Below are 25,258 nucleotides of genomic sequence, written 5' to 3'. Positions count from 1 at the left end.
CTGTAGCTGAAGATGCCAGTATTCATAGCAGCACTTACATCAGCTTGGCAAGGAGGTCAGTTGGATCCAGTAAACAGAACCTCAGCACTGCAATCTGGACGTTGTCAGGGTACATAACCTCCTGTGTCGAGTGCACTCAGCCACTTCTTCAGCAAAGTCCCAAGACATTAAGCTAAGAGACCAAAGCTGGTTTAATGGGGAACATGGAAAGGCTTGCCAAGAGGCAGCACATCCAGAAGATCTTGGCTTTACATCCCACTTCAGAAAGCATTTGAGGCCAAAACATTGAATGCTTTTAAGGTGTTAGGTATAGCTCTTGGGGCAAAAGGGATCAAAGGATATGGGGGGGGGGGGGGGGGAGGAGCTGGGACAGGTTAATTGGACGATCAGCCATGATCATAATGAATGCTGGAGTCAGCTAGAAGCCAGAATGACTTATTCCTGCTATTTTCTATGATTCTATATTTTAAAAGCTTGAGCACAAAATCTAGGCTGATGCTCCAGTGCAGTACTGAGGGAATGGTGCGCTGGCTGTGGTGCCATCTTTTGAATGAGATATAAAATCAAAGGTCCCAATTATAATCTCGGATGAACACAACAGATCCCAAGACAATTCGAAAAGGAGCAGGGACGATCTTCCCAGCATCCTAGAGTCAATATTTATCCCTCAACAAATACTATTAAGAAAGGTTACCTGATCATTTAATCTCATTGCTGTTTGAGACCTTGCTCCGTGCAAATTGGCTGTGGCAATTCTACACTGTTCTACAGAACAGTGATTACACTTCAAAAGGACTTAATCAACTGTAAAGGACTTTGGGGCATCCTGAGGTCATGAAAGTTTCAAGGGATGAGCAACAAATGCTGGTCTTGAAAGAATAAATAAAAGCAACACAAGACTATGTACAAAGTAAATGGAAAAGGCAACTGCAACAAGAATGTTAAATACAAATTTTTTTTGATAGATAACACAGGACATGGAAAATTGAACTTTCAAATCTACTTTTCAACAGAAGGATCCCTGAATATTTCCAGTGAAAAGGACCAGTGCCAAATCCTGCAATGTATTTGGAAAGAGGGAAGGTGCATGTGGCAGGAATTAACATAAGGCTTCTCACAAGCAAATGCAAATAGCTCCAGTCCCAGAAGCAGACTGGAAAGCCTTGTTGGATCACCAAGCTGGATACATTTCACGAGTGGCACAAATACTTTCAAGAGGTACATCAACCTCCTCTAATGCTTCTGTTTTTCTTTCCTTTTCCCTCACAACCCCAACCTGACATTTGGAATCTGTGTTCTTATGCAATAATTTGTAGTCATTTCCATTTAATCCATGCAGGGTTTTCACTTTTTTTGCACACCATCTGTAAATTTTGTCAATGTCCCAAAAATTGCTCCTTTCTCACTAGCGGTGCCATTGAATTTCAGAGAACCAAACAGTATTTAAGCATGGAAATAAGCCATTCGGCTCAAATGGCCTAAGCCAATATTTATATTCTAATCTGCTCCCTGCCTGCTTTGATTAACCCCATCAGCACATCCTTCTATTCTTTTCTCCCTCATGTATTTATCCATTTTCATAAATGCATTATTCACCTCCCTGTGGCAGTATGTTTCGCGCACTCCTACTCTGAGTTTGTCCTGACTTCCCAGTTGGATTTATTAGCGACCACCTTGTGTTTACGGCTTGTAATTTTGCTCCCTCGCTGGAAATTTCTCTATGTCTACCCTTTCATAATTTTAAAGGCTTCTCATTGATTTACCCTTCCCTTTTGAAGAGAGCCCCAATAGACCACTTGGTGGAGGCTTTTTCTTGGCTGGATTTTGAGTTCCACACAGTAGCCCTCATCTTGGGAACACCTTGAACCAGAGTAAATATGCATTTAAGGAACTGCATGTTCCCAAGTTTGAGTGTTACAGAGGAATTGCCAAGATCTGTGAAAAACAAAAATTCTATGGACTTTCACCAGCAATGGTGGCATATCACTACCACTAACATATGGCTGGCGTGAGAAATTGGTTAAATACATCATGAGCACATCTGAGATATAGAATTACATACAAATCTAAATTATTTTTCCTATCCCTTGCAAAGGAAAAAATCTACCATAGCAATTATTTATGCCATGCAATATTAAGGATGCTTGCATTCATTTATCATCCAAAATCCCAACATTTGCTCATTTGGCTGTAAACAATCTTTGGTTCAAAAGTGGAGAGGCGCAGAGAATGGTAGCTGATGGGGCTGATCACTTTACCCCTTTAGTCCCCTCATTATTTATTTTGCTTAATTGCATAGCTATGAATCATCAACATCCAAATTGTGGCTACCTAGTCACGAAGCTCTAGAGGTCTCCAGCAAGGATGTGACATTCTCACGATCTACATATTAGCAGATATTGGTGAATGGCAGCTCGTTAAGACAAGAGCATTGTGCTTGTGCACACTGCCTTTTTGCACGAATACTGTACAAGGCCATTGCAACTTCTGGTGTCAGAGGAAATATCCTACAAACACAAAATCATTTTCTGCTTTCCACTCGTGGCTCTTTAGAGACAGCATTTCTGGTTTGTGCGACAGATGTTGTATTGCAAACTATTAGCATACTGTCTGCTTATACAGTTCATTCTTGTTTGATGGCAAGCATCTCTGCACAACTTCCAGTTCTGAACATCTGACATTTGGCCTGCTTCGTTTTTCTACATCTAACCTGCCAATAGAGTTCACAAGTTTAATGTCTCTCGTTCTTTACAGAGGTAGCAAAAATTAGCAAGTAATATCCTAACTTCGCAAGTGTTGCACAGAATCTTTGTTGGCAATCAGGACTCCTGCTGGCTTTATCTTTCCCATTCCATATAGAGCCACCCACTGAATTGCATCCTGGGACAGCATGGTAACACAGTGGTTAGCACTGCTGCCTCAGAGCTCTGGGGACCCAGGTTTGATTCTCGACTTGGGTCACTGTGCGGAGTTTGCACGTTCTCCCTGTGTCTATGCAGGTTTTCTCTGGGTGCTTCAGTTTCCTCCCACAGTCCGATTTACGTGTTGGTTAGATGCATTGGTCATACTAAATTCTCCCTTAGCTTACCTGAACAGGCGCAGAGTGTGGCGACAAGGGGATTTTCACAGTAATTGATGTATTAATGTAAGTATTAGTGTAAGCCTACTTGTGATGAATAAATTTACTTTGGAAAAAAGTGAAACCCAAAGATATGGAAGGATCAATTATACATGTGTTTTTAACAAAAGCAAAAGCAAAGCTTTTGCATTTTTTCAAGTGGTCAGTCAACCACCCCCTTCCATCAATGTGATTTCAAGCGGTGTAACCTGTATAAAAGAGCTTAGCATCAATGGCCTTGCAGAATTTCAGGCACAGTACAAAGACATCCTTTATGACAACATCCTCACTGGAACTGGCTGTAAATCATTGTGAAACAACAGTTGTCAGTTTCTTCTTGGTTGAAGAGAAGAGCTGAGATTGGTACCACCTCCAGGTCTGTTTGCTATCATCCCGATGGAGAGCACAACACATACGCTCTATCATCAGTGATCTCGCTTGTAGACTTGAACCACCTTTCATAGAAAATCTGGGGTAGATTTACCTTCTTGTCATTTCAAGACAATGTTGTCTCACTGCTTTGGGATTATCTGGGCAGGGTGATTTACATTCCTCCAGCTGACCTTTTTTGTGCTTTTTGACCATTTTTTGTCCAGAACAAGTGAATCACTTTTGACTTCCCCATCTTCACTTGTTTCACAAAACTGTCCAAATATTGATTTTGGATTTAATGACTTGAATCAATGTCAGTAGCACTAGCCACTTGAGAAAGTGAAAGAGCTTTGCTTTATTTATCTTGATGAGAAATTCATCATAATTAGAGGCAAAGACAACATTCCTGACGTATTAATCATCCTTTCAATGATACCCACTGCTTCAACAACAGTCTGGCAAATAAGCTTGTCTTGATTTCAGAACTCTCTGCACCGTATTTTCATAAAATCACAATCCCTGCAGTGTAGAAAGAGGCCATTCGGCCCATTGAGGCTGCACCAACAACAGTCCCACCCAAGCCCTATCCCCATTCTGCTAATCTCCCTTATACTAAAGAACTATTTAGCACGGCCAATCCACCTACCCTATCTTTGCACGGTGGGAGGAAATTGGAGCACTCGGAGGAAACCCATACAGAAAAGGGGAGAATGGTTATCATACATTGTCCTATGTCTTTCAAAGTCTTCAGTTTCATCTTCCTGAATCATAAAAGCTAACATCTCAGTACAGTCGATTCTCACTATGTTATGACACTTCCCTTCACTTGGCCTCTGTAGGGTGCTAGTGCAACATAGCCTGAGCAAATGCAATAGACAAGATTGAAGGAGGTGCAAGTTTTGGTAACACAGATTACAAATTCATGAATAATCAGTGCTTATTGTATTAAAGATCTTTCATTATTATTCTAAGGATTGGCTTCCAGGTTTCAAGAGCATCCCAGTCAACAAGAAATCAGATCTGATAAACTGGGAATTCCATAATATTTGCTTTAATGGGATTTTATTAATGTGGATAAAATGGTTTCATACACAGATTTAAAACATTAACAATGTTTTATTTACTTACCTGACATCTTATCACAATGGCCTATGTAATTGTAGGTCAAAGCACATCAGCTATGCAAGTATTCCTCCTGTCCCAAAATTAACAAATTATAGATTATTGTTTTTAAAGTATAGTTGCACATGTGCATTCATTCTTACTCAAAATGAAGCCTGAGACAGTTAAAGTAACAGAACTGTGGTGCTATATCCTCAAAAAAGAAAAGCAGGTACATGAAACAGCAGTCTGTTGTAACCGTCAGCTCCCCAAACCAAAATCTGGCTGATCTTTTTTGCCAGGTAAATGACAGGCAAGGCTACTTTTTTTGCATGTCAGTTTATACAAAAGGAGCATTTAACGATGGTTTATCATCAAAGCAAGTTTTTAACTCAAAACCGGTTTCAACATAAGTGAGCACACTCTGAATAATATCAGGCAGACAGCTTGTGCAGTGATCAAATTTATTTCAAGTGAAATATAGTCTGAACATTATAAATGAAGTTGTCATCTCACATTGTTAGTTTGTCTGACTAACAATGTCATTGTCATGAAGACAGTAACAATTAATCGCTAAATTGGAAGGCAAAATTCAAAATGCATCTGTAACAAGATGAAAAAAGACAAGTCGAACAAAGTTGAGTATGTAAATTAATTCATTTGACTTTATTTTGAATATTAAATATCCATAGTGCATTTAAATTACAAACAATTTATCGAATTACACTATGCATGGAAATCAAAGTAAAAATATTACATATCAAAATGTACATATTTCATGGACAGTGACCTGATTCATTTTTTCATCAACTGATATGTAATCAATAATTTCATATATTTTTTATTAAATTACAAAAGGAAACCTTGTACCTATGACTTTGTTACATCATCTCCCATTTACAGACAGAATTAAACACTTATATACATCCAGTACCATCAAACATTAAGTTACACTTCTCAAATGTGCAAGGTAAAGCAATACATCAAACAAAATAATCTGGTATTTTCATCAATGATTTAAGTAGATCCAAAATAATGTGTAATAGGCTACTGTTGACAAGAAAGTATACACAACTTTAGATTTTTTTAAGTGGGATGGGGAGGGGTGGGGGATAGTGTTTCACTATTTACAAATAATTTTCAAGCATGAACCCCTACAGGAAAGTATTTTTAAAGGAACATGCAGTTTTTGATCATTTAGGCACATTCCAATGGCTCGTTTACAGGATTAGTCAAGCCACATATAGGGCCATACTGCATTGTTTAATCAAAAATATCTTAGACGTGTGCAGTAACATGGCAAAACCTTCGGCATGCTGGAACCTATATTTGCACTTAGTTATAATACGTTAGCAAAAACTTATGCAGGTCATCTTCAGCACTGCATTCTGAAAACATTCAGTACTGTTGGAAGTGGGAACCAAGTGAACATGTATTTTAAAAATAAAAATCATCCAACAGCTGTACTGTTCTGAGCAACTCAACCAGGTGACTGGAACCCAGAAGTGAGGTTGAAATTCATGGTGCGTGGCACCAAATAAAGCTGCTACACAAAAAACAAGAAGAGTAATTAATTGCACAAGTGCTTATTTGGCAGCTCCTCTGCCTGCCAAAGAGCTTGGTGTGTGTGGTGTGCTTGATTACCACATCACGACTGGATAGAGGGCAATATCAAAAGGATCATAGCATTCCTACTTGCATGATGCTTTTTGCTGCTTCCTTAAGCGTCTCGTCAAAAAAGCAACTAACTGTCTGATTGACCAGCAATGGAGAAAACGTGTAACGGGTACCGACTGCCACCACAAAAGAACAAAGAAAAATATGTTAACGTTATTTTACTTGGCGTAAAGAGCGGAGTTAAGTGTGTCACTCACCTTAACTGTGCCTTCATAAGGCAGTGGTTTAGATTTCCACGAAATTGCTGGGTCTCCCGCGGCCAATAAAACCTTTTATAGAAAACAGGTGATTTTGCAGTACCTGTCCAAGTTCCAAATGCTTTCCTCCCCCCCCCCACTAAATTATTTCTACATTTGGTTGTTAAGAACCTGGGTTTATAAACGGACACATTTTTGAGTCACTGGAAAATATACATCCTGTACTTTTCACAAGAAACATGAAAATACTTTATACATTTTTCTCTAGTAATAGTTCACAGCTGTCATGAGCTGTTTAGATAACATGAATTGTGTTCAAGGTTATGATATTGCACAGCTATCTGAAATTGGTAAAGTTACCAGTTTCAGAATTAGAATTTGGCTAGTACCTCAGCAATGTAATGGGTATTCCATCACAACATATATGCATGTACAAATGAGGTATAGTAGTGTAATCCAAATTCGACAAGTGTTCCTCTCACTGTCAGATATATAGTCCATATGCTGCTTTCAAATCAGTGAACTAACAAAGTATTCCTGACCAACACATGCCATGATGCACCTAATCTCAATACAAAGCTGTTATCCTACCACCTGGTGAACAAATATTCCTCATTTTTACAAGGTCATCCGAGAGGGCAATCCCCTCAGTACTGGCAACACATGCGAGTACAAATGCAACATGCTATATTTTGTACTTAAATTTTTAAATATGTAAACATTAACTTTGAGTGTTACAAGCTGTAACACAATCCAGGGATTGCAGTAATCATTTCTAGATAGTAAATATGACTTCCTTGGATAAACGCATGAGGCCAGGAGATAACGTGCAGCAGGGTCTATTCTTAGGAACATGTACTGCAATTTTTAGTGTCTTCACAACATGGCTTCTGCTTTGCAGAAGCACCAACTTGCAGCGTAACTCTAGTTACAGCCAAAAACAGACCTGAACACTTTCTAAGCTTACCATTTTAAATATTTTGACAATGTGGCACAGTCCCACGAGGGCTGGGGCAGTGCAAATGCATGAAAATTACAGGTTACTACTGGGTGGGAGTATACAGCAAAACAGGATACTGTTTGACTGGAATTCACAACTCCAGCAACTGTTCTCTGAAAGGTAGCGGAAGAATAGCAGCAGCAATAAAGACGTGACAATTTCACAATTCACGGACTTTAAATACTACTTTAAAATTTAAAGAGCACGGGGACATTCCACATGTTAATTTCAAATCTTTCACTGCTCCATGACACCCATGTACCATCAGGCACTGAACGGGAATGCTCAGGGTCCAGCTCTGAACGGTACTGAAGTTCAATTATTACTCTGTATAGAGATGACCATCTTAAGGGGTACGCCACTCTCTTTATCTTCCAACCTAATCAAACCAGGGAGGAAAGTTCTATAGATTTCATCATTGAAAATTCAGCAGTGAGATCAGGAGAATGTGTAATAATTTTACTAATAATTCAAAGACTAAATTCTAATTCCAGTTTACCTCTATGCAAAAAAGCCAATGTCTAATTCTGTCCAAGTGCTCACTACCAGTTAACAGAGTTATAGTCAAGTGAATGTACCAAATCAAAAAATTCTCGGAAGCTTGGATGATCAGATGTTGCAGCATGTGTGATGGTTTTCATTTCATATAGTCAGGACGTAATGAATCATCCCATCAGGTAAAATGATACCATGGCCATTTCCACATTGCTAGTTTAGAAAGAAGCAGTTGTCTTCCCATCACAGTTTAGGGAAAACACATGCACTTGCTATTTATTATTACCCACATTTATTATGTGTGAATTAATCATTTGAAACAGATACCACAGGAAAATCTGCACCTTTACAAAAGTTTCTGGACCAAATATAATTTATCTAACCCACTTCCTAGAAAACCATTCCTACAAGACAATTTTCAGTCCTGCATCTATCAAGTGACGTTTTTGCAAAACAACAGCAATCTTCATGTAATTTTATGTTTTCTGTGAAATGTCTAGTGTGTTTGAAGCTCTTAGCTTATTCCAGTTGTGGGGAGCCCTGTGCAAAACCCTATTTTGTGTGTCTTCCACTGAATTAATTTAATCTTTTATTCTTCCAGCATTACCCAAAGGGCCTTGGAAATTGAAGTTCACAGAACAAGATTGGGTCTCTGATCTCAGATTGTTAAAATTTCCAATACTTTCATTTTCCAATTCCATGGCAGAAATTGGGCCATACAAAGTACTGACAGAACAGGACTAACTCTTGAGGGTTCATGTTCACTTTGTTACTGAAAAAGATTCATAATCACAATCTCCAACTTAAATCTTCTAAGCAAAGTACTCAACTTCCTGTTTGGACTGAATTGCAAATTCACAATTGATTTATCGTTAGATGAAATAACTTCTTGGCTCCAAAACAACCCAAACCTACGAATAACATGAAGCACCATTGGATGGCCCAAGCATCTGGTGATTCCAAGTGGATTCCATCATAGGAAATCTGAACAAATACCCTCTTTATACTATGAGGGATTAAATCAGAAACCTTGGGGCCTGCTTCTGAAAAGCATGAACTCCACAATTCCCAAAGAAGGATGTTAAAGATAATTAGCAACCTTGATAACAATCATAATCTTGAAGATGCTCATGACACCTGGCTTAATTACCTTCACTAACTAGCTTCCCTTTGCATGCTACTGTTCCAGTAGCATTTAGGAACATACACAGCTTTCAGAGGTAATCCACTCAGATACGGAAATATCTGCTAAAAGGTCAGCGAGAGCCTGGAAGGAGATTTCAGGACCCATTCCTCTGGCTGATTTCTCACAACAGTGAGGCTTACTTGAGTTCAAAAGCTACATCCAGTTCATTGCCCTGAAAATTTGGTAGGATCTTTTTCACTTTTCACCAGTGTTCACTCTTCAAAAGTTAACACTGCACCTGAAGCACTACTAATTTACCCACCCAGTCTGTTAAGCTGGTGCCATTCTTGTGTAACTATTTTGTTACCTGTATGCCACACTTGGCACAACATTTAGCCGCTAATGGTCACACTATTTATGACACCATTACTCAATCTCAAAAATATACTTTTTTTTAAAATATACAAACACCAACATCTCAGAATTGGTGGAATTTGGATAAGTGGGGTAAATACATGGAAAATTACCATCTGCTGACAGCTACAGGCAAGGGAAGTTAGGCCCATGCTGGCTGCTTTGGTTGCAATATGATCAGGTGCCTAGCAAAAGAAAATGAGTTTGAAAGCACACCACTGACATGGGCCTTAGGACAAGAATTTTAGAACTCAAGGACATAAATTATACATGCTGTATATGTAATTTCCTACAATATAAAGATACACCCTAAAATATTTGACTTCCTTCAATTTTTGAAGGCTTGCATATGGAAACAGTGTACACAGCTAAAAGATGGTTGTTTCAAAACTCATTTGCAGTGTTCAAAACTTAAGGATCCAGCAGTGACACTGATTTCAGACAACTGTTGGCAAGCTGACTGCAACCTTTTCCAAACTTCATTGTTGCTGTATCGTGGCCAGTTTTATGAGAATAAGTATGGTCATCAAAATGCAAATGGAATATTCACGCGGCTAAAAGCAAGCATCTGAAAATGATAATCATAAAACAATGTTTTGGGCATCCCATCCATATTCTTGCTGGAATCTAAGACTGCCACAGTGGGCAGCAATATCTGAAATGGAGGTGAGCAAAGGCTCATCTACAAAACTAGAGTACTATAAAATCACTGGACGGATTTTACATGAAAAGCCAATGCAGGTTCTGGAATAAAACCTCCTTTTAAATTCCAATACACCTTTAAGGAGGTAAAGAATGACACCTAGCTGATAATTTACTCTCTCCCTCTTACCTCTGAATAAAGTATTTACTGGTTATAACACTTATAGAAAACTGCAGATTTTTTTCAAATCTTCATTACAGTATTTGACAGGGAACAAAAGCCTTAATGGATAACCAACAGTACTATGTTCTGCCAAACTGAAATCGTCTGTAAAGCTGGAGGGAATTTGATAGGAGATTGTGTCCATGGGCAACTTCAAGGTTTTTTTTCAGACTTCTTTCAAGCACACCTTGATGTGACACTGACCATGGTCCAACAAGGACACAATATCTTTAATATACCATACACAAAAAAATTAAGCATTTTATACCTGCGAACTGACTCATTTCATTTTCTAAGTGGAGGATTTGGTGATTCATCCGTCTTGTAACAAATTTGAAATGACTTGATCCGTCAAACTGTCTGATTGTTAAAAAAATTGAAAATCAATGCACCCCTCTTTCCATGTTGTGTTTCAATCCTTTTCACCATCTTCACTGCTTCCTACAAACAGAAAAAAGGGGGAAAAAGCGAACATTACAGTTTGAAGCAGCATTAAGTTTCACCAACAGATGGTCAAGTGTTACTTATCCCATATTACATGCAGGGTTGGAGGCGGTGGGGGCAGGAGGGTGGAAATAAATTCATTATTTGCCTTTTGGAAAAAGTTGCTCATTTTCATTAAGTTTCAGCCCAGGGAAGTACAGAGTCATACAATTAATTAAAATCATTGCTTAGATGCACAAAACTACTGCTTCATATTAACTTGTCTTGTTAGGCCCTTCATCAAGGCTCCTCAATGAAAAATTTCTAATGGCAAGTGTTATTCATCAGTCATAAATGCTATCCACATGCATCTGTGAAAATCTGCACAGGTTACTATTGGGGGAGGGAGGAAGAGGGAGGGAGAGAGACACACACAGATAGAGAGCAAGCGAGCACAAAAGCGAATGAGCAAGAGCTTATATAGAACTTTAATGGAGCTTAAATGTATTTTGGGTGCAAGTAGGTTTGAGCGGGGACTTGGTGACAGACTGAACACGGCAAAGGGACCAAGTGCCAGATGATGAAATTCTCAGTTCAGAGTCAAATTGAATTTGAGAGTTTGTACATCATACCTTTCAGTCTAAGCAGCAGCTGGGAAGATTGGCAAAAATTAGATTCAGTCAAGTGACTGACTGCCAGAGACAAAATAAAATATGGTTTTGACTTTGCTGACATTTGGCTGAAGAAATTTTAACATTCAGAATTTGGTGTCAGTTGAACTTGATGTAACTGGTAGCAATGCAAGTGGAAAATGGCCCACTATGCTTTTTTTAAAAAAATGAGTAGGTAACTCTGGCTTGTTTTTAATTTTAAAAACTCAGTAAGGAGACAGAGAAGCAATGCAGAGGTCCTAGATCATTTATTTTTGCTGGCTATTTTCCTACTGTATAGACTACACAGCTGGAGCACTCTCATCCATGCAAGTGTTCTATTCACACCGTTGTGCCAACGTCACATAACCTTGTTATGCAAAAGGATTTGGTACAAGCTGTACAGCTAAAAAATTGGCCAACTGTCCACTGTACAGACTCTCATGTACAGCTCAATAAATGCGTGCCTGCTTTGAAAGGCACTGCTGTGGTGAAAAGCAGAGGATTGAAGGAGGCTATTCACCCCACTATGCCTATGCTGACTCCACACAGACAGTCACCCGAGTTTGGAATTGAACCCAGGTCCCTGGCACTGAGGGACCACCATGCCTCTTGAAAATAGCCAGTGTACTTCATTACAGCAAGGGGATGGGGGAAAGAGAACATTAGAAAAAGCTAAAGACTCAATAAAGGCAATAGCTTCAGAATAAATGTAACAGCTCTCAGTAAGTGGCTCACTGGCTGCAGCCAGAACACTTAACCTGTTTATATAGGCACATCTGCCAGTTAAAACAGCATAACTGACTAGAAATCAAGACCAGAAAAATACATTTATCTTGGTTTCTGCACCTGCTTCACTTCCTACAGGTAACTCTTTAACTATCCATAATCCTCCTGCATTAAAGCCTCAGACTTCAGAATGATGGATGTAGGATTTACTTTGTAAATTAACAGAAGGTAAAACTCCCCAAAGTCAATCCCTTGTTGGCAGAAAGAAAGCATCAGCTGTAACAGCTTCCACTAACCTGCCCTTGGTCTCTTCAGAGCTGCAAATTAAGCAGCAATTTTAATTCACATCAGTCAAGGGTACCTTCTGAATTATGAAACTTATAAAGCACCAGTGGATCTCCTGTAGCATTTCTCATAGATAGCCTGGGGTCTGGAGCACATGTGTGTTGTTTCACTGTCAAACTGGAGCAATTTTTAACCTTGCTTATCTCTTTTAAAACCACCATTTATATGGTCCCTTTGGGGAAGATGGCTAAATGACACCCTCGGAGGTGAACTGTTGAGAAAGGTTTCTGTTGATTGTATTGTAAATCCTTAAAATTCTGCATTGCAAGTGCACCTAGTTACCCAAGAAAAAAATCAGCTTCCCTACTCTCTTTTTCAAAATATTTTTTAATATTGATCCCAATTCAAAGTATAAGATGTTAAATCTAAAAGTTTCAATTCTCTCTTTGTCTCTTCAGTTTTCATATCCCAGAAGCACATTGGTCACCACGGCCTTCTATGTATAGGTAAGTCCATGATTGGCAAGGTACTGCAATGGTTTGCCTTTGCCTTCTGTGGGTTCTAGCTCACCAAGAGACTCTTGCCCTCTTACCCCCCCCCATTCACTTGTATTGGAAGGATTTCCAGGTTGATAATCAACTTGTTGGTCAATGTTATAAACGCATCTTCGGTGGCCATCACATCGTGGGGAGTGAGACTCAAACCTGCAGCTTCTGGTTCGGGTTAGGGCACTTAGTTGGAATTTAGCAGATTTAATAGAAGCGTTTAAAAAGAGGGGCAATTATAATGCATGCAAAATATTATCTAAAACCTTCACATTGTAAAAATGTTTCAAGTACAGATAACATAAATCAGAGCTTGGTGTACCCTGGAATACAGTTTGGATGATGCGCACCCAATGCTAACGTTTCCCTCAGGAAATGCAGCATCCCTTGTATTTTCATATTGCCAATTTTCACAACCAAATGCTTTATCATAAAATATTATCCTCTGGGTTTTTCTTTTGCTTTCATAATGCATTTCTGAAAACATAATGATAACGATACACAAATAGGGCTGAATTCTCTGGGTGGCCTTCCGCCACCTACCCACCTGCCTTTCTATCCACAATTTTACAGGGGTCGGGGGAGACATCGGACAGCCCATGTGAATTCACCCAAATTGAAACCTTTAAGCTGACAATTAATGGCCACACAAAGGCTGCTTCCTGCCTAAAATTTGGTGGGAGTTCAGGGGCAGGGAGATTGATTCACAAGTCCCTCTCCTCAGAACTCAGACAGGAATGGAGGGGATACCTCCCTCAACGGCCTGCTTTCCACACTGACTCCACCTGGAGTCAGAATCTGGGGACTGCTTGTATGTACTGGACTTGGTTACCAGCAAATCAAACTGATTGGCAACTGACGTGGGACTTCTGCCTGAGTGAGGAGTATCCCACCTCCAGTCATTAACACGCCAAAAGGTATTAAACGACTGCCATGATTGGTGGGGATGGATTCCCCGCCAACTATTCAGGTGGCAGGAAATTCTGTCAGCTGAAACAAAATCTGTCCGTTGAAGGCAAATTAGAATCACTATGCTATTTACAACTCATTGCAATGCATATGGAATCATTACCTATCCCTTCGTGGACCAAAGATTAAGATGGTAATAAAGGAGGAAGTGACTGCCACTTTCTTCTGTGTTACTGAAAGCAAATACAGGCACTGCTCATGGACTGTACTATGAGACACCTGCTGTTTTAAGTGTCAATTCAACATCTTTTATCAAAGTTCACAATGATGCATTAACCTGAAGAGCTGAAACCTACTGTTATGCTCAGTCTAACAACAGATGTACTTCCTGCGTGCCCCCTGATCCATAATAACTGTTTGCTAATGCCATTTAAAACTGACTCATAGTATTTCTGGAAGTGAAACAGATCAGAAGCTTTAACGCATTAGCTGTAGTGATTTTACATTCAACAAAACCAAGTCACGCATATACAAAAGAGTCGAGAGAAAAAAATTAAACTGACAAGTCATTTTTGATGTGCCGACATTAGTGTGAATGCTTAATCACAGTAAAAAGTGAACAAAGACATTTGTAGAAAAAGCACAGAGAAAAGATAATTGGAGGTAAATGGACTAATTTAACAGACCTGTCTATTCTCAAATACATAAGTATGCAAACCAGCTCAGGGTTGCATCATCTTTGACAGAACTACAGCAGAGTTCATTTAGCACCGGACTGTTGGGGTGCAGATCGTTGTGATTAAATCAGATTTCTTTCCTTCATTCCACCCCATCTCCTGACATCCAGGTTAGTCTCCACGCTCAGCATGGTGAGCACAGACTAAGAAGGGAGTCAGTGGCGTAGTCAAGTGTAACTGGAATAGTAATCTAGTGATCCAGGATAATGTCCAGGAACCCAGACTCAAATCCCACAACAGTCAATGGTGAAATTTGAATCAACTCTCGTTTTATAACCCATCTGGTTCACTAACGTCTTTTAGGGAAGGAAATCTGCCGTTCTTACCTGGTCTGGCCTACATGTGACTCTGGACCCATAGCAATGTGATTGACCTGGGGGGAGGAGGAGGTCCACTCAGATCCTTTCCAATTATACCTACTTACGTGAGCTCAAAAAACCCACTCTTTTATTTATTCAATTCTTCTCTGAAGGGATGGATTCCATAATAGGACACATCATACACAAGGTGGAAAGACCAGACTTAAGGACTTATCCATGGTTCATGTTCCTATGATGCTAATTAAAATAGAAATCTGGGTCCACTTGATCTCTGACTTCCAAAAAAAGTAGGGATAACAAGTACCATTATAGTTGAAAATAAGGCTTACCTCCTTGTTCAATATCTGAATCGGTCAGATGAGTGAGAGAGAAGCTGGCAATGTTGGATGGAGAGATAGAAAAACGAGAATATGACGATGATGTATCTGTCCACTTTTGCTCCAAGGCCCGAGAGGATGGTGGAGGGGAAAAGTATCTCAAGGCGGGAGAAGGGGACTGTTTTAAGGAACCAATGCGATTTGATGTTTGACTGATAAATGATGAATCAGACGAGGTCATGGAGAAATCATCTTCCCATTCAAAACCACCACCTGAAAAAGAGGAAAGCAGTGTTCTACATTTATATCACATCAAGTATATTTTCAATATAAATCCATGACTAAAATTGGGTCAATATTTTCTTTTGTAGATTTTTTTTAAATGCAGGGAAAATTAATTTGTGGCATTCTTCTTTAAATGAAAGCCTGTAGGAGTTGCTCTATCCAAGTAAGCTAGCTGGCAAGGAATAGAACTGAAGCCGGTCTTTACGTACATATATATTTACTTACGAAGTTATGCAATACAAGTTTACACCACCTAATCCCAACAACTGATTTTCAACTGTGTCTATTTGTAAGGGACGTATTAAATACATTTTTAAAAAGTTGCTATCCATCTTTTGAACAAGGTTCTAAACCAAGCATTGGCAGTCTATGGCAGTGAACTCCTGACACTTCTACTAAAGGAGCACCGAGTTCCCTCAGTGTCCTAGGCACATTTCTCTCAACCAACACCACCTAGTCCAGAATAACTGGTTAGGCATCACATTTGCATTTCTGGCAGCTTGTGTGTAAATTGGCAGCCATTTTTGACAACAGCCTGGACCTTAAAAAAACATTGGACGTGAAGCACTTTAACATTTCTCGAGGACATGCTATGGTGTTGGATAAATTCAAACCTTTTCTATTATTATAAAGAGGTATCAATGGTTCAGCTGGCTGATTTGAACAGTCCAAAGTTTAGTTTTCTGCACGAAGTGAGCAGATACATAGTTGACTGCTGATGAGTTAAATACAAATAAAATAAGACAGGCTTGGAAAGATGTGCGCTAGCAGCACTGGTAAATTTATTAGCGAGCGTACACTAAGCTGTGCAAATCTGCCTAAAAGCAAGATAGATGATTGGAAAACAATAAGTATATTTAAAATTTTACATCAATATTTATATCTGAAGTCCAATATAGGCCACCTGTAATTTGGATGATATTGTTTGGAAAATGTAATGTGCATGGAGACAAGATGCACACAGTTAAGTCATTATGGAATGCCAACCTGCATTATCTGTGAAACAACATTATAGTACTGTTGCATCTCATCATTACATTGTAAACATTCAGCTTCACCTAGCCACACCAAAATCAAAGTATTCATACCTTCTTCGTCAGTGGAGCTCTCAGAGTTTGAGAACCTGTTTGAGAAATGGGAGCCAGTTGGTACAATGGGGCTGCCACCATCAGAAACCTGACTGTTTTCTGCTGCTGAATGCTCTCCCAATTCTTTGGTAGGGGTCTCCTAAAAAAAAATCAACAGATAATCCATTAATGCAATTGTAGTAAACCGATAGCTCCATAAAGCTTTCTTGGCAATATCCAGAAACATCAGTGTGCTCTATTATAATGGCAAATTCAGCAGCCCTCGGTAAAATATTGTTTCCACAACAGTTGTAATTCATTACCAAAACTGTTTAATCTTTTTTCTGCTAATTGTCCAAGATCTTCCATATTAAGATCTTCACTACTTTAATCAATTATCTAAATTAGGGTATGTCACATACAGAACACAACTCATAGTTATCTCAATGTAACAAACACAGTTACTTTTTGCCTGAGATTATTTTGTCAATACTGTAGAAATTCTATGTGCAGATTCTTAAATAAATTAATGTTTGTTCCATTGTACAAGTCTAACCTACTAGCCTTTCAGCAGGCAGCACTTGGAAGCACAAAGCTATTCTTTACATCCTTCTATCAATATTGGATGGCACACAATTAAATTGTTCACAAACTAATTCTGCTGTTTTGTCCTGGACAGAAATTGTGTTTTATCTGATCCATAGCCAAAGTGTTTTTCTGTGTTAGATTAATGTGTGTTCTTATCCGGAGATTGATTTGTGCAGATTTAAGTCATTTCCAGTAGCAAGCTTTTTGTGAATTTAAAAGTAAAGACCATCACACTCTTGCTGACGAGTCTCATTTCATATTTATCTAATACCTGTTGAGCTTCAAAGTCTCTATTACCCATGGTGAGGCAGGAAGACAAGTCAGCTGGTATTATAGTTCTGGTCATTTTCAGTTCATCCTTAACACAAGGACGTCCAAGTTTCACAAGTGAATGCTCGTATTTTAATGAGGTATTTGCTTACATGCAGCCGATATTGCTGAAGTCATATGATGCATTGTCAGCTCTCTAGAAAACCACTGCATCCATTTTTAAAAATACAGCTTTAAAATCTGTAATATATTAATGCCTGCACTGGGCTTGACAGTTTGCATAGTAGGGTTGTGAGACACAGTGCCTTATACAGAACAGAATGTGGGCATTAAACTGAGAAGAATTATTAATCACCTTTGCAAATAGCAGTTATCCAGCAACTTTAATGCATTAAAATGTTCAAAAGGCACTATACAGAGGCATTAGCAAACAACATAAGTTTAGGGAGAGAATTAGAGGTTAGGGATGACACCAAGATTGTGGAACAGCAAATTGCGCGGAGGGTGTGGAGAGTCTGCAGAAGGATCTAGATAGGCTGGGCGAATGGGCCAGGAACTGGCAAATGGAATTTAATGTTGGCAAGTGCGAGGTGGTCCACTTTGGCAGGAATAATGGTAGGAAGGACTATTACATACGTGGCGAAAAACTGCAGCAGGCGACGGTGCAGAAGGACCTCGGGGTCCTTGTGCATGAGTTGCAAAAACCCAGCCTGCAGGTGCAGCAGGTGGTCAGGAAGGCTAATGGGATGCTGGCCTTCATAGCGAGGGGGATTGAAGATAAAAGTAGGGAGGTCTTGCTGCAGCTGTATAGGGCATTGGTGAGGCCGCAGCTGGAGTACTGTGTGCAGTTTTGGTCGCCGCACTTACGCAAGGATATTTTGGCCTTGGAGGGAGTGCAGAGGAGGTTTACTAGGCTGATACCGGAGTTGAGGGGGTTGAGCTATGAGGAGAGGCTGAATAAACTAGGCTTGTACTCGTTAAAGTTTAGAAAAATGAGGGGAGATCTCATTGAGATGTATAAGATGATGAATGGGATGGATAGGATAGAGGTGGAGAGACTCTTCCCGCTCAGAAAGGATAGTAGGACTAGGGGGCACAGCCTCAAGATAAAGGGGGGGCGGTTTAGAACAGAGTTGAGGAGGAACTTCTTCACTCAAAGGGTGGTGAATCTCTGGAATTCTCTGCCCGTTGAAGTGGTGGAGGCTACCTCGCTAAATATTTTTAAGACGCGGGTTGATGGGTTTTTGATAAGCGAGGGGATTAAGGGTTATGGGGAGAGGGCGGGAATGTGGAACTGAGCCACGACAGATCAGCCATGATCTTATTGAATGGCAAGGCAGGCTCGAAGGGCTAGATGGCCTACTCCTGCTCCTATTTCTTATGTTCTTAGGAGTTATATAGTTGCAGGCATAGCCACCAATGATGAAGTGATCATAATCGAGGATGCACACTTTACCAGAACTGGAAGGCTGCAGAGCTGTCTTAAATTTAATTTATTAGTGTCACTAGTAGGCTTACATTCACGATGCAATGAAGTTACTGCGAAAATTCCCTAGTTCCTACACTCCGGCGCCTGCTCAGCTACACCGAGGGAGAATTTGGCATGGCCAACTCATCTAACCTGCACATCTTTGGACTATGGGAGGAGCACCTGGAGGAAATCCATGCAAACACAGGGGGAAATGTGCAAACGCCACACAGACAGTGACCTAAGATGGGAATCCAACCCAGGCCCCTGGTGCTGTGAGGCAGTAATGCTAACCATTGTGCCACCATGCCGCACCGTATCAGAGAGTTGTCAAACTGATATTACAAGGATAGAGGCTGTGCTGCGTTATTAAAAATAATTCTCATTTGTTGATTCTCTGAAGGACAGGAGAGACAATTGGAATACATGTTCCTAAATAACAAATACTTTTTAAAATGCATTCATGGGAGGTGGGCGTTGCTGGCTGGGCCTGCGCTTATTGTCCATTCCTGAGTCTATTTAAGATCCAACCACAGTGCTGTGGATCTGGAGTCACACATAATTTTACAGCATACAAAAAGGTTTTTCAGCCCATCATGTCTGTGCTGGCCATCAACTAGCTATTCTATTCATATTTTCCAGCGCTTCATCCTTAGCCTTCAATGCTATGGCATTTTAAGTGCTTATTTAAAAGCTGCCTCTACTACCTTTTCAGGCAGAGAATTCCAGATTTCCACCACCCTCTGGGTGAAAATGTTTTTCCTCACACCCTCTCTGCTCATTACCATAAATCTATCAGGCTGGTGAATCTCCTCTGCACCCTTTCTAATGTAATCACATCCTTCCTATATTGCAACCACCAGAACGGCACACGGGTACTCTAGCTGTAGCCTAACGAGCATTTTTGTACAACTACAATATCCTCCAAGGATATTAAAAAAGGTTTGCCCCCATACAAGGCAGAGTAACTAAGCTTCAATTATCAATACACATATAATTTCCACAGCTTCAATCACATAGCATATGAACATATGAATTACGAGGAGTGGGCCTTTTAGCCTGCTTTGCTATTCAACAAGATCATGGCTGTTCTGATTGTGGCCTTAACTCCATTTTCCTTCCTATTCTCATGCCCTTAGATTCTTGATTGTTAAGTGAGTCAATCTAACTCAGCCTTAAAAATATTCAGTGGGTAGGTCTTAGGAGGAAAGGTCGAGGAAGCTGGGGCTTTTCTTGTTAGAGCAGAGGAGGATGAAGAGGCGACTTAGTAGAAGTTTATATGATGAGGGGGATAGGTAGCGTGGATGTTCAGAGACTATTTCCTTGGGTGGATTAGCTGTTACTAGGAGGCATAACTATAAGGTTCATGATGGGAGGTATAGGAGGGATGTCCGAGGTAGATTCTTTACTCGGAGTGATTGGGGTGTGGAATACACTGCCTGCTGTGATACTGGAGTTGGACACTTTAGGAACTTTCAAACAGACAGGCACATGGAACACACCAGAACAACAGGGAGTGGGATAGCTTGATCTTGGGTTCAGACATAGCGCGGCACAACATCAACAGCCAAAGGGCCTGTACTGTTCTACGACCCTGCCTCCACTGGTAAGAGCTCAACAAACCTCAAAAAAATTCTCCTGATCTCTGCCTCAAATGGGAGGCCCTTGCTTGCAAACAGCGTCCAATAATTCTAGTCTCTCTCACAACATATACTTCATTTCACACCCCGTCAAGTCCCCTCAGGATCTTGTATGTTTCAAGAAGCTCGCCCCTCGTTCTTCTAAACTCCGATGGATACACCTGTCCAACCTTTCCTCCATCAGATAACCATCTTATTTCAGGGAATTAGTTGAGTGAAACTTTTCTGAACTGCTTTTAGTACAATGATGCCCTTGTTTGGCTCGCTGGACTTAGGCAAGAGCAGGCTTAGACAAGGTGAGTTGCGGGTCCCATCTTTCCTGTGTGGCATTTCAGAATACATAATTCCAAGGGAGGTCAGGACATGGCAGGGGCTATGGGGAGGTGCTTTAGCTGTGTCAGGTGCCACATGTGGGAGCTCTTGGAGGCATCACATCTCCCGAAGGCCCACATCTGCGCCAAGTGTTTACAGCTGCAGCGTTTGAGGGCCCAGGTTAGGCAACTGGAGCTGTGTTTAGAGGATGCATTTCTGGTTAGGGAGAATGAGGAGTTAATGGCTATGAACCATGAACAGGTGGAGGTCCCAGGGCCTGGGGGACAGGATGGGTGGGTAACTGTTAGGAGGAGGAGGAAGAAGAACAAGAATAGTCCTAGTCCAAAGACCACCCCAGTGGCCCCCAAAAGGCATCGACAGGGGTACAAAAGGAAAGACAGGAGGGCCAGAATGACTCAGAGGGAAGGAAGGGGGCTGGCAATGAGATAGTGGTGGGGGACAGGAGGGTCAAAGGAATTGATAGGCGGTTCTGTGGGCAAAAGCATGATTCAAGGATGGTAGTCTGCCTCCCTGGAGCAGGGGTACAGGATGTATCGGAGAGGATAGAGGGAATTTTGAAGGGTGAGGGGACCCAAGCAGAAATAATAATTCACACAGGAGAAAAGGACGTAGAAAGAGAGAGTAGGGCAGATGTACGCAGGCAATTTAGGGAGTTGGGGGCCAAGCTGAGGAGCAGGGCCTCCAGGGTAGCATTCTCTGGTCTGCTGCCTAGTACGAGCAGGGCTAGGAATAATGAGATCATGCAGCTGAATGCATGGCTGAGGGATTGGTGCAAAGTAGAGGGCTTTACTTTTATCAATCACTGGGAAGTATTTGTGAGAGAAGGGCACCTGTACAGGAGGGATGGGGAACATTTGAATGGGAGGGGGACGAATGTCTTAGCTGGGAGGTTAGCTGGAGTGTTTAGGCAGGGTTTAAACTAATATGGAGTGGGGGTGGGGATGAGAATGAGACTGATAGCTCAATAGGAACTGGGATCGGGAGCGAGTTGGGTGACAGGGTAGGTTTGGGTGAAAGGAATAATACCAGGGGAAAGGAGGATCCGAGTGGGCCTGGAGGGTTGGATTGCGTCTGTTTCAATGCGAGGAGTGTAACGGGTAAAACGGATGAGCTTAGGGCCTTGATGTTCGTGAGGAATTTAGATGTGGTGGCAGTGACGGAGACGTGGTTAAAGGAAGGGCAGTACTGGCAGCTGAATATTCCTGGATATAAGTGTTTTAGGTGTGACAGAGGAGGGTTGAAGAGGGGTGGTGGGGTGGCGTTGTTAGTTAAGGAGCACATCACAGCAGTGCAGAGGGAGGACAACATGGAGGAGTTGGGGATTGAGTCGCTGTGGGTGGAGTTGAGGAATAGAAAGGGAGAAATTACGATGCTAGGGATATACTATAGGCCACCCAACAGCCTGAGGGCAGTGGAGGAAGGTACTTGTAGAGACATTTTAGATAGGTGCCGAAAGAATAGGGTGGTTGTAGTGGGTGACTTTAATCTTCCTGGAGTGCATTGGAAGGTGACTAGAGCTGGGGGTACAAATGGGGAGGAATCTGTAAAATGTGTGTTGGAAGGGTCCTTGGAGCAGTATATAACTAGCCCGACAAGGGAGGGGGCTATACTGGATTTAGTGTTGGGTAATGAGCCGGGGCAGGTGGTTGAGGTTGCAGTAGGCGAACATGTAGCTAACAGTGACCACAAGTCTGTCTACTTTAGGATAAAAATGGAAAGGGATGAGTGCCGTCCGAAGGGGAGGGTGCTGAACTGGGGGAAGGCGAGCTATAGGCGGATTAGGAAGGAGCTGAATGATACTGATTGGGAGGGGTTGTTAGCGGGCAAGTCCACAGTTGGCAAGTGGGAGGCTTTCAAGGGCAAACTGATAATGTTGCAGGAAAGGCATGTGCCGGTAAAGAGGAAGGATGGGAAAGGCAGGATTAGAGAGCCATGGATCACAGGGGACATTGAGGACTTGGTCAGGAAGAAGAGGGCGGCATATACTGGGAACTGGGAACGGAGAGTGCGCTGGACAAATATAGAGAGAGTAGGAGGGAGCTAAAAAGGGGAGTTAGAAGGGCGAAAAGGGGACATGAAATGGCTTTGGGTGATACGATTAAGGATAATCCAAAAGCATTTTACTCTTATATTAGGAACAAGAGAGTGGTTAGAGGGAAAATTGATCCTCTTAGGGACAAAGGAGGGGAGCTATGCATCGAGTCTGAGGGAATGGGGGAGATCCTGAATGAATACTTTGCATCGGTATTCATGAAGGAGAGGGGTTTGGTGTCTTGTAATGTCTTGGGAGGGAGCTGTAGATCATTTAAGGGAAATATCCATTACAAGGGCGGAAGTGTTAGGGTTTTTAGGTATCATAAAAATGGATAAAGCTCCGGGGCCTGATGGTATTTATCCCAGGCTGCTTAGGGAGGTGAAAGATGAAATTGCTGGGCCTCTGACGCAAATCTTTGTCTCTTCTATGGACTCAGGTGAGGTCCCAGAGGACTGGAAGGTAGCTAATGTGGTACCGCTGTTTAAAAAGGGCAGTAGGGATAACCCTGGTAATTACAGTCCAGTGAGTTTGACATCGGTGGTAGGAAAATTGTTGGAAAAAATTCTTAGGGATAGGATGTATAAGCATTTGGAGCGTTGCGATCTGATTAGGGATACGCAACATGGCTTTGTTCAGGGGAGGTCTTGCCTTACGAATCTGGTTGAATTTTTTGAGGTGGTGACAAAAACGGTTGACGATGGGCGAGCCGTTGATGTCATCTATATGGATTTCAGTAAGGTGTTTGACAAAGTCCCTCACGGTAGGCTGGTAGAAAAAGTTAAGGCACATGGGATACAAGGACAGGTAGCTAGATGGATTGAAAACTGGCTAGGCAATAGGAGGCAGATAGTAGTAGTGGAAGGGTCCTTTTCTGGCTGGAGGTCTGTCACCAGTGGTCAGCCACAGGGCTCAGTACTGGGACCTCTTTTTGTAATATATATAAACGACTTGGAAGAGGGAGTACGTGGTGCGATCAGCAAGTTTGCGGATGACACCAAGATGGCAGGATTGACGGATACTGAGGAAGATTGTCAGGTGACACAGCAGGATATAGATAGGTTGGTATACTGGGCAGATAGATGGCAGATGGAATTTAATCCTGACAAATGTGAGGTGATGCATTTTGGAAGGAATAATGCAGGGAGGAGTTACATGATAAAAGGTAGACCAATTAAGAGTACAGAAGTGCAGAGGGACCTGGGAGTGCAAGTGCACAAGTCTCTGAAGGTGTCAACACAGGTGGAGAAGGTTGCAAAGAAAGCTTATGGAATGCTAGCCTTTATAGGAAGAGGTATAGAGTATAAGAGCTATCGTCTAACGCTTCAGTTGTACAGAACGTTGGTTAGACCACATTTGGAGTACTGCGTCCAGTTCTGGTCACCTTAAGAACATAAGAAATAGGAGCAGGAGTAGGCCATCCAGCCCTTCGAGCCTGCCCCGCCATTCAATAAGATCATGGCTGATCTGTCGTGGCTCAGTTCCACATTCCCGCCCTCTCCCCATAACCCTTAATCCCCTCTCTTATCAAAAACCCATCAACCCGCGTCTTAAAAATATTTAGCGAGGCAGCCTCCACCACTTCAACGGGCAGAGAATTCCAGAGATTCACCACCCTTTGAGTGAAGAAGTTCCTCCTCAACTCCGTTCTAAACCGCCCCCCCCCCCCCCTTTATCTTGAGGCTGTGCCCCCTAGTCCTACTGTCCTTTCTGAGCAGGAAGAGCCTCTCCACCTCTATCCTATCCATCCCATTCATCATCTTATACGTCTCAATGAGATCTCCCCTCATTTTTCTAAACTTTAACGAGTACAAGCCTAGTTTATTCAGCCTCTCCTCATAGCTCAACCCCTCAACTCTGGTATCAGCCTAGTAAACCTCCTCTGCACTCCCTCCAAGGCCAAAATATCCTTGTGCAAGTGTGGCGACCAAAACTGCACACAGTACTCCAGCTGCGGCCTCACCAATGCCCTATACAGCTGCAGCAAGACCTCCCTACTTTTATCTTCAATCCCCCTCGCTATGAAGGCCAGCATTCCATTAGCCTTCCTGACCACCTGCTGCACCTGCAGGCTGGGTTTTTGTGACTCATGCACAAGGACCCCGAGGTCCCTCTGCACCGTCGCCTGCTGCAGTTTTTTGCCACGTAAGTAATAGTCCTTCCTACCATTATTCCTACCAAAGTGGACCACCTCGCACTTGCCAACATTAAATTCCATTTGCCAGTTCCTGGCCCATTCGCCCAGCCTATCTAGATCCTTCTGCAGACTCTCCACACCCTCCGCGCAATTTGCCG

At 41.6% G+C, this 25,258-nt stretch overlaps 1 protein-coding gene across 1 annotated transcript in view; it reads right to left on the bottom strand.

The window, feature by feature from the left end:
* Positions 1–5,234: 5,234 nt before the first annotated feature.
* Positions 5,235–25,258, bottom strand: part of lmtk2 (lemur tyrosine kinase 2) — a 125,504-nt gene continuing 105,480 nt past the window's right edge. Inside the window, exons 12-14 of the mRNA XM_080206823.1 lie at positions 16,654–16,792; positions 15,293–15,553; positions 5,235–10,806 (exon numbers count right to left, since the gene is read on the bottom strand). Of these exons, the coding sequence (XP_080062949.1) occupies positions 10,778–10,806; positions 15,293–15,553; positions 16,654–16,792 (429 nt within the window). The 3' untranslated portion in view covers positions 5,235–10,777. The remainder of the gene's footprint in view (positions 10,807–15,292; positions 15,554–16,653; positions 16,793–25,258) is intronic.

The sequence above is a fragment of the Carcharhinus amblyrhynchos genome, chromosome 18, assembly GCF_965287045.1.
Source record: "Carcharhinus amblyrhynchos chromosome 18, sCarAmb.v2.hapA, whole genome shotgun sequence".
Taxonomy (NCBI): domain Eukaryota; kingdom Metazoa; phylum Chordata; class Chondrichthyes; order Carcharhiniformes; family Carcharhinidae; genus Carcharhinus; species Carcharhinus amblyrhynchos.
The sequence above is the reverse complement of the archived record's forward strand: the minus strand, read 5'-3'. Positions and strand labels throughout refer to the sequence as shown.